The sequence below is a fragment of the Sinocyclocheilus grahami genome, unplaced genomic scaffold (assembly GCF_001515645.1).
Source record: "Sinocyclocheilus grahami isolate Dianchi unplaced genomic scaffold, SAMN03320097.WGS_v1.1 scaffold339.1, whole genome shotgun sequence".
Classification (NCBI taxonomy): Eukaryota; Metazoa; Chordata; class Actinopteri; order Cypriniformes; family Cyprinidae; genus Sinocyclocheilus; species Sinocyclocheilus grahami.
Window position 1 is genome coordinate 693,303 of NW_015505518.1, and position 14,929 is coordinate 708,231.

At 36.4% G+C, this 14,929-nt stretch overlaps 1 protein-coding gene across 1 annotated transcript in view; it reads left to right on the forward strand.

Moving 5' to 3' along the window:
- The window catches only part of LOC107602994 (eukaryotic translation initiation factor 5B-like), a 15,770-nt gene extending 2,857 nt beyond the window's left edge, over positions 1-12,913 (forward strand). The window contains exons 2-21 of the mRNA XM_016295656.1: positions 1,319-1,438; positions 3,089-3,164; positions 3,300-3,945; positions 4,389-4,600; positions 4,683-4,833; positions 4,921-5,013; positions 5,107-5,193; positions 5,815-5,883; positions 5,980-6,284; positions 6,380-6,487; positions 6,566-6,676; positions 6,770-6,871; positions 8,400-8,481; positions 8,708-8,883; positions 9,064-9,195; positions 10,084-10,160; positions 10,239-10,403; positions 11,040-11,178; positions 11,325-11,486; positions 11,860-12,913. Of these exons, the coding sequence (XP_016151142.1) occupies positions 1,319-1,438; positions 3,089-3,164; positions 3,300-3,945; positions 4,389-4,600; positions 4,683-4,833; positions 4,921-5,013; positions 5,107-5,193; positions 5,815-5,883; positions 5,980-6,284; positions 6,380-6,487; positions 6,566-6,676; positions 6,770-6,871; positions 8,400-8,481; positions 8,708-8,883; positions 9,064-9,195; positions 10,084-10,160; positions 10,239-10,403; positions 11,040-11,178; positions 11,325-11,486; positions 11,860-11,967 (3,121 nt within the window). The 3' untranslated portion in view covers positions 11,968-12,913. The remainder of the gene's footprint in view (positions 1-1,318; positions 1,439-3,088; positions 3,165-3,299; positions 3,946-4,388; positions 4,601-4,682; positions 4,834-4,920; positions 5,014-5,106; positions 5,194-5,814; positions 5,884-5,979; positions 6,285-6,379; positions 6,488-6,565; positions 6,677-6,769; positions 6,872-8,399; positions 8,482-8,707; positions 8,884-9,063; positions 9,196-10,083; positions 10,161-10,238; positions 10,404-11,039; positions 11,179-11,324; positions 11,487-11,859) is intronic.
- Positions 12,914-14,929: the final 2,016 nt, after the last annotated feature.

Consider the following 14,929-nt stretch of genomic DNA (forward strand, 5'->3'; position numbering starts at 1 on the left):
TAGCAAATACTTAAACTAATAACAAAACATACTTACAGTCACTGATTCAGAAGCGCCAGATGACATGGCTGCATCAACATGACTGCGGTTACTGAAACCACACCTTCTTTCTTTGCGTGCACATTTGGGTGGCATTATGCAAATATTTCCACATAGTGAGGTAGATATGTGGGGGCGTGTTAGAACGAGTCGTTTTAGGTAGGCGTGGCTGACTCTTAACTTTTATAAAGAATATCTTTTTGGATTTGAGACTTTAGTCTTTGCAACTTTACAGATCTTCTTTATGCACCAAGAGCTTGTAACACTCCAAAGAGAAAGGAAAACTTGAAATCGCATCATATGACCCCTTTAAGTAATGGGTCTCTCGCTCTCTCTCTCGCTCTCTCTCTCGCACTCTCTCTCTCTCTCTCTCTCTCTCTCTCTCTTTCTTTCTCTTTCTATATATATGTTTGTTTGAACATATATTATCCATATATTGTATGTTTACTTTTTTTTTTTTGGTTAGACTAAAATTTGGCATAATGATTTTGGTCTGGTTCAGAGTGGAGTAAGTTATTCTGTAGCTAATTGACCCTTCACAAAAACCTTGCCCCCCTTAGTTACTGTTGCTACGTCCTACGTTTCCTTTCCCTCTCTGAACTCAGTCGCTTGAATGGCTAAATTGATCTGGGTCTGATGCTGAGCTGATTCTTGGTCTTTTGGCTTTGTGGTTGGTGGTTAAGTTGATTACCGCCCTAATGAGAGTGTTAACCTGTGCTAACCCTTCAGTGCTGGTTGCCATGTCATTTCTTGTTCCGGTAATCTCAAAAGATGTCATGCGGTCCAGCCGTGAATTATCGACTTTCAGTAGCATCAAAACAAGATGACCTGTTACTTAAAGACTATTACTGCCCTTTGGGAAAAAGGCTTAAATCCTGTGAAATCACCAAGTACATCTTTCTTGTATTGACATATTTCCCATTCAAATAGGACTTTTGGGTAGGCAAGTGGCTTTTGGGGGAAGCATTTGATTGGAGAAAAATTGGTTATGCAAAATGAGTCCTCATTGTTCTGGTCCGTTGTCCTGGAAGAGGCAAACTGTAATTTTGTCATTTGTCATTAAAATTAAATCAACTTTTAGAAGTACACTAGCGTGTAGATGACCTGAATCTAAAAGACATGGGAAAAAGTATGTAAAGTTTCTCAGTCTTATGCTGTAAAGAACTTATGGCCCAGTTTATAAATATAGCTCAATGTAGTGGTTGTAATATGGCAAATATTTGTTTTTAAAAACGTACAGTAGTGAAAAATGTAATCTATTCTTTTATGCTTTTCATAGTGCCAAAGACGACGGAGTTGACATTGACGCACTTGCAGCTGAAATTGAAGGAGCAGGAGCAGGCAAGGAGCAGAGTAAATCAAAGAGCAAGAAAAAGAAAGAAAAGAAAGATGACTTTGAGTAGGTCTTCACACTGATACAGTTAATAATCCTAAAGAGATTTTCTCTTGTTATACAGTGCTGCTCCAAAGATTTTTAAAATGTTTTTGAAAAAGTGTCTTATGCTTATAAAAGCTGTTTATGTGATCAAAAAAAAAAAAAAAGACAGTAATATTATGAAATATTGTAACCACTCAAAATAACCGTATACTAGTGCTGGACGGTATGACCAAAAATTTATCACGGTATTATACACACAAATTATACTGGTTTCAGGGTACGTGACGGTATTTTTTTTTTTTCATGCTTGACCGGGTGTTAACCATATTCTCTACTGATTGAGAGAGGAAATACTGCAGTATATTGACTTAGAATGCCCTATTTTACTGTCATGATGAGTGAATATTGTCAAAAAATACCACACTAAATAGTGACTAAACACGACCCCTTTTAATACATGTTAACCAGGAGTTACTCTCATTTATAATCGCGGCATCGTCTATATCGATACTTAGGATCGATACGCCCATCCCTAGCTTTCACACAGGACGCGTTTGCAGTCCGCTCATGATCCGCGGCTGTTTAACACACACATTTATCCATTATTTTGATTTCAAATCCAAACATAGTTAGCCTATACTGAAAGTGTTTTTTTTCAGCATTGTGATCCTCTTTTATCACTGTACAGTTACACAATCTTTCAGACATATTCACTTTTAAACTCAATTAATATAAACAGCGTATTAAATGCATTTGGCTTCTAGATTTGAATATTAAGTTGCTCAAGCAAGTGGAAACACATTTGAACACAGCATATAGCTTTCTTGTGTTAGGTTGTCACAAATATTTTAAATTAAAACTTACCACTGACAGAAACAGTCGCATCTGTCGGAAAGCCTTTTACATTTAAATCTTTATTACAAACAGTCCCACGGGTCTTAAAGAATTTTGTTTTTCTACCTCCACAAGACACAAGTGCATATGTTGCCTTGTTTAGCTAAAAGTGCACTTTTATTTGTTTCAAACCTAGCCAAAAAGCCTGTGAAACACAGTAGACTTTAATTATATCTATTTATTGTGAAATTACTAAATTTCCGTCTCAAGCTGTTCCCTCACGACAGTGCAACAGTGAAAAGGGACCCCTTTCAAACAATGTCTCGTTCCGAACATTGTTGAAGTGACCTACACCGGTATTGCGGTATTTTAAAAATTCATCATAACAAAAATAAACACCGGTATTCGGCATGAACCGGTATACCGCTCAGAACTACCGTATACTGTAATATATTTTAAAATAATTTATTCCTGTGTGATTTTTCAGCATCATTTCTCCAGTCTTCTGTGTCAAATGATCTTTCAAAAATCATTCTAATATGCTGATTTGCTGATCAAGACACGTTTATTATTATTATTATTATCATCAACATTTAAAGCAGTTGTGCTGCTTTATATCTTTGTGGAAACTGTGACACATTTTTCTCAGGATTCTTTGATACATAAAACAGTCAAAAAAGACACTTAAAAAAAAAATCTATTGTAACATTATAAATGTCTTCTGTCACTTTTGATCAATTTAATGCATCCTTGCAAAATAAAAGTATTTAAAAAATCTTGTCGACCCTTTTGAACGTTAGTGTAAGTGTTTGGGAATTAATGAACTTTTACTTGCAGTGAGGATGACATCCAGAAAGAACTGGAGGTACTCTCATTAGAAAACCAAGGAGAAAAATGTAAAGAGGCAGAAAAGGTATTCTTCAGTAACACAAACTGATAAGCACGTTCATCACACATTGTCTTTTGTTTTCCTCTCTTCTAATAGTGCCAATATTACAAGAGTCACGTACCACTGACAGCATTTTCTCCACATGTTTTTCTGTCTTAGAAATCCGATTCAGTAGCGGAAGCTGAACCTGAGCCCACTCTGAGTAAAGCAGACAAGAAGAAGGCCAAGAAGGGTAAAAAGGCAAATCTGGAGGATGAGGAAGGTGATGAAGATCAGGGTCAAAACGACATGGAAAACGAGAGCAGGACGAAAGACACAAAGACGGTGGCGTCTCCCACTCCTGCTGGTCCTGCTTCAGACTCTGAGGACGAGGGCTCACAGTCATGGCAGAAACCTATGGCTAAAAACAAAGGTGGCCAAAAGGGTGTGTCTGACTTGGAGGATGATGAAGATAGTGGTGCGAAGAAGGGTGGAGGAGCGGCTGACAATGATGAATCAGACGATGATTCTCAAGCCGCACACAAGAAGAAAGTAAAAGCCAAAGCCAAACCAGCCAGTGAGGAAGATGAAGGCGAAGAATCAGCCTTCAAGGTGAAGACAGCCGCGCAGAAGAAAGCAGAGAAAAAAGAGAGGGAGAGGAAGAAGAAAGAGGAGGAGAAGGCCAAGCTGAGGGCTAAGAAAGAGAAAGAAGAGGAGGCCTTAAAGAAGGAACCAGGGAAACCTGCTACCATACCTTCAACAGAGAGCAAGAAAATCGAAGCAGCGGCTTCAGTGGAGCAGGATGCAGCTGATGTCCAGGGAGAAGGTGAGATTGTCCACTCAGGGCTGTTTATGCATGAGTACAATTTAATAAGATTTTTTTATATATATATTCTGCAAGAATGCATTAAAATGATCAAAACTGACATCAAAAACTTGGTATGTATTCATGTATTTTCTAGAATGAAGAAAAGCCTTTATCCAAACCCACAGACGTGATTTTTTTGTGTATTGATTCTTTTTTTTTTCTCACACAAAAAAAGTAATAATTCTGCATGATTTTTTGAATCAATGTTTCATGGAAATGATTCAAAGTTACCAATTATAATGCCATTTTTGCTACTGAAGTCTTAATGTTCTAATAGTCGCAAGTCATAAGGCAAGGGGTGATTAATATATTAGTCAAACACACTCTATAAGAAATGTGTATATATAATATATCAGAAAGTCCTAAGCATTCATGTTCCTCTTTCCTCTGCTTTTCCACAGAGGAGGCTGAGGGTGATAAAAAGAAAAAGGACAAGAAGAAGAAGAAAGGCGAGGAGAAAGAGAAGGACAAGAAAAAGGGTCCCAGCAAAGCAACTGTGAGAGCAATGCAAGAGGCCCTGGCCAAAATGAAGGAGGAGGAGGAACAAGCCAAAAGAGAAGAGGAGGAGAGACAGAGACGACTGGAGGAGCTGGAGGCTCAAAGACAGGAGCAGGTCAGTGGAAAAACAGAGTCACTCAAGCTCATGGTGTCAAAAATCATTATGGTTCCTTCATCTCTGAAACCTTCATCCACAGGAGCGTCTAGAGGCCGAGAGGAAAGAAAAGAAGAAACAAAAGGATAAGGAGAGAAAAGAAAGGCTAAAGAAGGAGGGAAAGCTCCTTACCAAGACCCAGAAAGAGGCTCGAGCCAGAGCAGAAGCCACGCTGCGAGCGCTGCAGGCTCAGGGTGAGAACATGACTGGTAGCAGTTACGATGAAAGAACGATTACTTTTTTTTTTTTTTTACCTTACGGTGTAATTGGCTTCTCCTCAGGTGTTGAAGTGCCATCCAAAGACGCAATGCCAAAGAAGAAGCCTGTTTACTCTGATAAGAGAAAAAAGAAGCCAACAGCACAAACTCCTGAAGGTTTGATCCCGACACCTATTTCTTGCTCTCTGTATTTACCGTCGTAATCAAGGATGGTTAAAGACGTCCTAACATTATCTTTGCTTATATTAGAAACTTCAGAAGTGGCATCACCCACAATAGAGACACCTCAGCCAATCACAACAGAGATGGAAGTGGGCAAACCTGAGGCGGAGCAAGGTAAGTACTTCAATGTCTCAAATTTAGGGCCCTTTGAAATGTTTTATTTTGGTGTCTTAATTACATTTTAGCCATTAAGAAACTTTAGCCATTATTTTTGTCAATTACAATGCTGCACAACAGAACTTGACTTTATAAAAACTTGTGTAAATTGAAATGTATAAAATATTTCTCTTTTTTTTTTTTTAAATCATCTAAACTGTTGCTTATTATTATTGCTATTACTATTACTGCTACTTATAGAAGTACATTTTACTGCACAATAGTAATATTTCTATCATAATTTCAAGTTAGCAGACTTTTATTTTGATGATCTGTTGTAAAAACCTTTGAGTTTCTGTGAGTTTTTGACATGCTGATAGTCCTGTTTGTGGTTTAATTACTTGTATCAGTCTATATTGTAATTTGACATCGCACACGGTACAGTAAATTCCGTTTTTATGCCTGGATTCCACAATTCTGGCCACGTTTTCTGCATTATTGTCAAAAAAATAAAGTATATAAGTGAAAATACTTTTATAGACTTGTAAAGCTGATCATAGATAAGGATTTGTCTGTTCATAATTTATGGCTGTAAACAAGGATAGCTAACTCTAAATTCTAACATTTTCATTGCAACAGTTAAGGAGCCGAAAGCAGAGGCTGCTGATCTGGACGATTGGGAGGCCATGGCCAGCGATGAGGAGAAAGGTGGGTGTAAAGATGCTTTCTTACGGATACATGTCTTTTAAAATCTAAAGTAATTTGGTGGTAGTTTGTGGTGAGTGATTAATTTGCCATTCACAGAGATGAAGAAGGTTCACATCGAGGTGAAGAAAACTACTCCGGCAACACAAAAACCTGCTGAAGACCCAGAGAATGGAAGTGAGGAAGAAGAGGATGATGAAGAGGAGGATGATGATGAAGAGGAAGAAGAGGATGAAGGAGAGGAGGAGAGTGAGGATGAAGAGGACAAAAAAGACAGCAGTGTCAAGATGACCACAAATAAAGCAAGAAAAGAGCCGAGCTCCGAATCGAGCAGCGAGAGCGAATCGGATGATGACCGAAGCAAAGAGGAGATACTTTATGACAAGGCCAAGAGACGCATAGAAGTACACACAAAGACTTTGACACTATACAAAGTGTACATATTTATGCACATTTTAGTAAACAAAGTGGACTCAACTGTGTTTTTCTTTGTGTGCAGAAACGAAGGCAGGAAAACCTGAAGAACATTAATTTTGACAAGCTCCGATCTCCTGTGGTTTGTGTACTAGGTCATGTGGACACAGGGAAGACCAAAATCCTGGATAAGGTGCGTTTCAAAGTGCCTGATGTGGACTTTAGCACCTTTTTGTTCTTTATATTGTTTTCTTCTTCTCTGTTCTATCAGCTGAGACACACTCATGTTCAGGATGGTGAGGCTGGTGGGATCACACAGCAGATCGGAGCCACTAATGTGCCCCTGGAAGCCATATTAGAACAAACCAAGATGGTGAAAAATGTAAGTATCTTTCTGTAATTTACATTCTCTCATTCTGTTTTCCCATGTGATTCTTTAAGGTTATCAAGACATGTGTTTGTCCATTTACATCAGTTTGACAAGGAGTGCGTGAAGGTTCCTGGCATGCTCATTATTGACACACCTGGACACGAGTCCTTCAGGTACACACTGTACTTATTATTTTTGTGTGTAAAATAATAGTAATAGATTTTATACACCACCATTTAAGTTTTGGGTGAGTCATTTTTTTTAAAGAAAGAAAAAAAAAACTTTTATTCAGCAAGGTCACATTAAATTGATCAAAAATGACAGTAAAGACATTTACAAAAATATACAAAAGATTTCTATTTCAAATAGATGCTATTCTTTTTAGATTTTTCAAAGAATCCTAAAAAAATTTAGCACAGTTTCTACAAAAATATTAAGCAGCACAACTGTTTTTAACATTGATAGTAGTTTTAAAATGTTAAAATAGAAAATAGTTATTTTAACCTCTTTGACTGTAAACATTACGTTTACTTCACTATATTACAATTAAATCCTAATCTAATCATGACAAGCTATATATATAGTTGGAAACGATATAAAATGATTCGCGGGTCTCCCGCAAAATAGAAATTATCTAAATATAAAGTGTCTAAAACATATAAATTGTTATTTATCTGTTGTACAAAAGCAAAAAGAACAACTTTTGCGGGCGGGAGTGGGACAAAACATGAATGTCGCGGGCGGGAGCGGGACTGGGACCAGATAAGATATATTTCTGAGGGAGAAGGCGGGCGCGGGACAGAATCTTGCGGGAGCAGGACCGAAAACCCCGTCCCGTACAGGTCTCTAGTATGCACCAAGAGTTCCTGTAAAACCACAACAAATTCCTTGTGTTTGCGCACACTTAAGTGGTGAATAAAGCTCATTCTGATTCTGATTCTAATAAGAAATCACCCCTACAACAACTTCTGAAAGTGAACGGTATTGTGTTTTACTCGAGCATTACATAAAAAATTTTAGGAACTGAATAATAAAAAGGAAAAATAAAATACTACTTAGTATTTACTCTTTGAGTTCAATGTGCACTGATTCTTAATTAAGCTATAAAAGTTATTTCGGTAAGAGCAGTGAGTGATTTTATCTTTGTCTTTTGTTCATGGCCCCAAATATTGCAAGCTGTAGCGATATGCATATTGCGATATGTACATTTGCGATATTTCGATAATTTGGATATATTGCACAGCCCTAGTTCTGACCTTTGTCACAAAAAGTGTTCTTCGTTGCCTTTTTCTCTATCACACTTTAGAAATCATCAGAAATGATATATCAATTGAAAACTTAAAATCTCAAAATCCCTTGAAAACCATTTTAAAATCAGACATTGCGTTACCATGAAAATGGTACATCAAAATCATGTTACAAAATGTTTTCATTCATGAATTATTTAAGTTTGGATAGTGCACTTTCACGACTATGTTCAAAAATGTGAGTGACAGTTAAGGGGTTAAATTGTAAAATTTCAAAATATTACTGTTTTACTGTATTTTTGATCAAATAAATGCAGCCTTGGTGAGCATAAGAGACCTCTTTAAAAAAACATTTTTTAAAAATGTACCAATTCCAGACTTTAAATGGTTGTGTGTGTGTATTTAAAAATGATTAATGGTTATTTGTTTTTATATGAAAATTTGTATTAAATATTAACTTGCTGTTATCAAATTTATAAAATATGCAGAATCCATATGAGAAGCATAAAGAAGTGTCTACGGCTCAGGGAGTCAAGATCTTGGGGAAAGATCTGGAGAAGACGCTGGCAGGTCTGCCTCTCCTCGTCGCTCATAAAGAGGATGAAATTCCAGTCCTGAAGGTAACTGTGTTACTTTACAAAACAATCTTGTCATGTCCTTCTCTCTAAGAAGGCAATCTACTTTTCTTTATCTTTCCTCTCTTTTCTTGTTCTTATATTAATCAAGTCAGAATTAACCGTTCATCTTATTGCTACATTGGCGACCTTTCCTGCATGCTGATGTTGGTTGTTTATAGGACGAGTTGATCCGGGAGCTGAAACAGACTTTGAATGCCAACAGAATCCGTATGAGAAGCATAAAGAAGTGTCTACGGCTCAGGGAGTCAAGATCTTGGGGAAAGATCTGGAGAAGACGCTGGCAGGTCTGCCTCTCCTCGTCGCTCATAAAGAGGATGAAATTCCAGTCCTGAAGGTAACTGTGTTACTTTACAAAACAATCTTGTCATGTCCTTCTCTCTGTCTAAGAAGGCAATCTACTTTTCTTTATCTTTCCTCTCTTTTCTTGTTCTTATATTAATCAAGTCAGAATTAACCGTTCATCTTATTGCTACATTGGCGACCTTTCCTGCATGCTGATGTTGGTTGTTTATAGGACGAGTTGATCCGGGAGCTGAAACAGACTTTGAATGCCATAAAGCTGGAGGAGAAGGGTGTGTATGTGCAGGCCTCCACACTCGGCTCTCTGGAAGCTCTGCTGGAGTTCTTGCGTACATCCAAAGTACCTGTAAGCTTTCAAACACTCACACATACTCTCATAAAACCCATTTTATAGTTCTTGAACAGTATAACAGCATGGCTGATATACTAGCCAGTATTTGGCTTTTTTTTTAATTATCAGCATTGCTGATCAGTTTTTCTGTTTGGCTGATGTGTCAGAAACAGGACTTTTATTTTGACAGCACTGAGAATGCCAGCGCCTGAGTGCATGGCCCTCTCCATCTTCTTTAGCTTGCTCATTAGTCTCAGTTAAACATTTTCTGTCTAATATATTATTACAGTGCTTACATCATATATATATATATATATATATTAGTAATCTATTTAGTAGTGAAAAATACCATAATATGATTACAGAATCAAGAAGTTGCCATCAAAAGTTTAAAATTAGTTTTATTTTTTAAGTTTAAATTTTTTCATAATTCCTTTTCTAATGATTTCATATTTAGTAAACTATGTAAAATAAATGTCATTACAGCAATTACGCATGTTTTTACTATCTTTACAATAATTGTGTGATATGTATACAGTGTGTATATATATATATATATACATACATGCATGCACACATACCAACACCACAAATTTGGGGGTAACTTTGTGCGATGCACAAATAGCTCTCCTCACATATAGCACAGATTCACATTTGATTCCAGTTGAGTTTAATGATGGCATTTTCCATAATAATACATAGTTCACAAACATTTTTCAAATTAGTCCATTTTTAATTAGATTTTATTTTATCAATATTTTGAAGTTCAAATGAAATGCAAATATACTTATAATCAGCCTTTCTTTTGTCTTGGCTGTCATCTTGAAGTATTGTTTTATTTTCACACATGGAGCTTGTCACAATGTAATTAAGATGAGGAAAGATTCTCTCTCTGTCCCTCAGTATGCTGGCATCAACATTGGTCCTGTCCACAAGAAAGACGTCATGAAAGCTTCCACTATGTTGGAGCATGATCCACAGTATGTATTCTGATTGATACATGATATACCTCCTCTTGTGAGATTGTTCTCCTAATCTTTCGCTCTCTCTTCCTGTAGGTATGCAGTGATCCTGGCGTTTGATGTGAAAATAGAGCGAGATTCTCAGGAGTTGGCCGACAGTCTCGGTGTGCGCGTTTTCAGCGCTGAGATCATCTATCATCTGTTTGATGCCTTCACCAAATACAGAGAAGACTACAAGAAACAGAAACAGGATGAATTCAAGTGCGTTCTCTCCTGCCCTCATCCTCCCCTTCTATTTTAATCATTGACATATACGCTACTGTTCACTTTCTAGTTAATACTAAACTTACCTTTTATTCAACAAGGAATTATTCAAAAGTGTCTGTCAGTAAATACATTTAAGAATTTCTCTGTCAAACAAATGTTCTTTTAAACTTTCTATTCCGCAAAGAATCCTGAAAAATGTATCACGGTTTTTATTAAAAAAAAATATTAAGCAGCACAACTGTTTTCTACATTGATAATAATAAGAAATGAAGACTGGAGTAATGGCTGCTGAAAATTCAGCTTTGCATCACAGGAATCAGTTACACTTTAAAATGTATTAAAATAGAAAACAAATTGTAATAATTTACAATATTACTTAACAATATTGTTTTGCAACAAATGCAGCCTTGGTGAGCATAAGAGACTTCTTTTGAAAACATTATAAAAGCTGAAAAACCAACCCCAAACTTATGAATGGTGGTGTACAATTTATCATTAACTCACCTGAGCCAAAAGTAATTTTACATCACAAACTAGACTAAATTCTTCAACAGTGGTTTCTTTGAAAAACAGGTCGTTTTCTCCTGAGTGTTTGCAGTCTGAATATCTGAAAGTTTTTCTCTTTTTCAGACACATAGCTGTGTTCCCCTGTAAGCTGCGTATATTGCCCCAGTTCATCTTCAACTCCAGAGATCCCATTGTCATGGGCATCACTGTGGACGCTGGAGTACTGAGAACGGGCACTCCTGTGTGTGTGCCCAGCAAAGGGGTGAGAAATTTAGAGAGTGCACACTTTAAGCTCAACAGTGTAAGAAGCAGAGAAGCTCCTTTCCTCTACTTTTAGCTTTTACATTTTAACCGTTTATTTTAAGGTGAAATTTGTTTTGTTTGCATTCATTTGTTCCTCTCTCTCAGTTTGTAGATATTGGCATTGTGACCGGTATTGAAATAAATCACAAGTCTGTAGAAAGTGCTAAGAAAGGACAGGAGATCTGTGTGAAAATAGAGCCGATTCCTGGAGAATCACCCAAGATGTACGGCCGACACTTTGAGGCTGTAGACATCATTGTTAGCAAGGTAAGCTCTCTCCCAGCATCATGAAATAAAGCCACTGGAGCTCACATGATGCGTTCTTTTTGTTTCAATTATAATAAATTGTATTATAATTTTATATTTTAATTTGTGTTTGATAATATTTATTATTAATTTATTATAAATATATATATATATATATATATATATATAAATTCTAATAATAATAACTTTTAAACAATAGTAATTTTTACTTTTGCCTTGGCAGCTAATATACTAAAATTTTAAGCTGTACTAATGTGACTCAAACTAAAAATAAAGGGAAAAGAGCTAAATAGAAATATATTTAAAAAAAAACACTACAAATGTTGCAGCACTATTCAAATGTGATTCAAATGTCTTCCTTTATTTCTTGCAGATCACCCGTCAGTCAATCGACGCTCTGAAGAACTGGTTCAGAGACGAGATGCAGAAATCAGACTGGCAATTAATCATGGAACTGAAGAAAACCTTTGAAATCATCTGAACACACCAGTGACTGTAACTGACTGATCGTAGATCTAAACGACCCCCATGCACACATACAAATGCTATACGTTGTTCACTCCTAAAGGTCTCTTGTGATTATGGAGTCATCGGTGTTGCTCATACATTTAAGGACATTTGTACTCCGACACAGCCTTGCACAGTCCTGTATTGAGGACTTGTTTCTCGTGTGCATGGGCGAACACTCACACCACTCCCCTTTTCTTCTCCAAGTCTTTTTGGGTGGTGGGGAGTGTTGGACACACAAAAAAAAAAGATGGAAAAAAAAAGTGGGGGGAAAAAAGCAAGGAAACAAGTTTTTCTGTGAGAAACTGAAACTTTTACCACTGTTTTAAACAGTGACAGATGTTAGAAAATGTTAGACAACCTATACAATTATTCCAAACGTGCCTGTTCTCTCTGATCAATCCAGTTTATTTTTCTTTCATTTCATGGTATTCTCCTTAAAGTTCACTGTATGGCTGGAGTTAACTTGAGCCGCTGGTTTAGACCTGAGGTCTGACCTTAGATTTACATTGAGGTTTAAATCAAAAGTTATAAAGTGAAGTCAGTGTGGCTTTCGTGAATGACTGATGGAGATTTTGCTAGTATTTTAGATATCAAAAAACATTTACCTTATCAGTATTTTCATTTGCCCTGCTTTTTTTTTCCTTTCTGGAGTGCAGTTCTTAAATGGTCCTTTTTAAAGCTATCCTCTCCCAGCCAGAAACGGACTCCCGTCCTCTCCCTCCCTCGAGTTTCCTTTGTGCCCACTGACACCTTCACCCAGAGTGTGTGAACTTGTATGAAAGGCCCGGCCCTTCCTCATTTTGAATATGAAATATCAAGAGAAATTGACACATGAAAATCAACAATAAAGAGATGGCCTATTTATAGGTGATGTTCTTAAGTTTTGTTTTTTTGTGATAAATACACAGGTGAATCTTACAAGAGGTCAAGAAATGAAATAGATTTATATTTTGCATGAAGAAAAACACTATTTTTGAGCACCACAAAGATGTGATTATTATTATTTTTTTCCTCCAAAATGTCAAAAGCCGGCTATAATGTGGGAAAACTCGTCCTCATTACTGATGTGAAAAAAAGAAAATGTATATCTATATACACATCATGGTAGTGTTAGTTGTAGGCATTTTATGCTGGTTTTAATCATTAAAAAAATGTATTGATTGGATGGTTTTCAGTACTTCATTACAGCACATAGCATGTATATTAATACTATATTCATTTATCCTCCAAAATGTCAAAAGCCGGCTATAATGTGGGAAAACTCGTCCTCATTATTGATGTGAAAAAAAGAAATATCTATATACACATCATGGTAGTGTTAGTTGTAGGCATTTTATGCTGGTTTTAATCATTAAAAAAATGTATTGATTGGATGGTTTTCAGTACTTCATTACAGCACATAGCATGTATATTAATACTATATTCATTTATGTATTGCTATATTACAGTAATAACTTATACAGTGAGAATGTGCTTGATGTGTAAATGTTTGAAAATCCTAAAGGTCCTTAAATGTATTTTCCCCCCCGTTGTTAAATATAATGAAGTGACCAAACCTTGTCCTGCCAAAAAAAAGAGAAAAGGACGTTTATTTGTTAGTTTATTAGTTATCTACGGTGGCTCCTGGTTAAGGAGTAGAGTTTAATTTACTTCTTAATTAATCTATGAGGTTTTTAGGAGCTGTCTTGTTCTCTGAATATAAATCCAGCAGGGGGCGCTACAGGTACATATGGATTTCAATGCAGTAGTATTTGCCCCCCCCCCGTTGTTAAATATAATTAAGTGACCAAACCTCGTCCTGCCAAAAAAAAGAGAAAAGGACGTTTATTTGTTAGTTTATTAGTTATCTACGGTGGCTCCTGGTTAAGGAGTAGAGTTTAATTTACTTCTTAATTAATCTATGAGGTTTTTAGGAGCTGTCGTGTTCTCTGAATATAAATCCAGCAGGGGGCGCTACAGGTACATATGGATTTCAATATCATAAATACTACAAATTCTGCTTAAATGCCACTTTCATGAGCCGTGGCTGCACAAATTGAATTGAGACACTTGAAATCACAGGGAATAACCAAACTTAAAGGGGTCATATGATGCTTTTTTAAAGATCATTATTTTGTGTATTTGGTGTAACAGAATATGTAGTTTTTGAACCGGCTCATTGGAACGAACTGTTCAAAATAACCGATTCGCGAAAAAAATGAATTTAACTTCTCATCACTAGAAATATGTGGCTTGTGGAACATAACTTTTTAATAATTAGACCATTTTGATTTTAAATAGAATTCTGCTAATTGAGCGGAGTTATAGAATTTGAGCACATTTCAAAACAATATTAAATTCTCGCTAAACATCCTTTGTTCTATCGCAGGATGTTTATTTGTAACTATATGGAGTTTAGTATCAATTTTATGTTATAATTTATTATATCCACATACGCTTTGATATATATGATCATGTGGATGTTTAATTAATAATTCATAAACATTTTGTGGATTATATCAACCATAGTCTCGACATACAGCGTAGTCGAAAGTATTCTAATTTATAAGTAATACAACATAGTCTGAAATCGTCAACACAGATATGATCGCAGCAATCGTACGATTTTATAAAATGTCTGAAGCTTAACAAGACTGTGATGAACTCTGGGAAAGTGGAATGTTAAATCAGATGTCCAGATTCACTGACAGGTTCTATTGTAAAAACAATGTGTCGCATATACAGCATTTCACGGAGATGTTAGACTTTGCTCTGACAGGACAGCTCGTGCTCAGGTAGTGTCTGCTTGTGCCAGCATGCCGCAAGCTATTAGCGCACGTCATTTCCGCTATTCCTCCGCCAACTTCCCTGTGAAGAAGAAGTGGATTTTTGCAGGAACGAGGCGATGAGCCGTGATATAAACAAATGGCATATTCGCATAAGTTTTTGTTTAT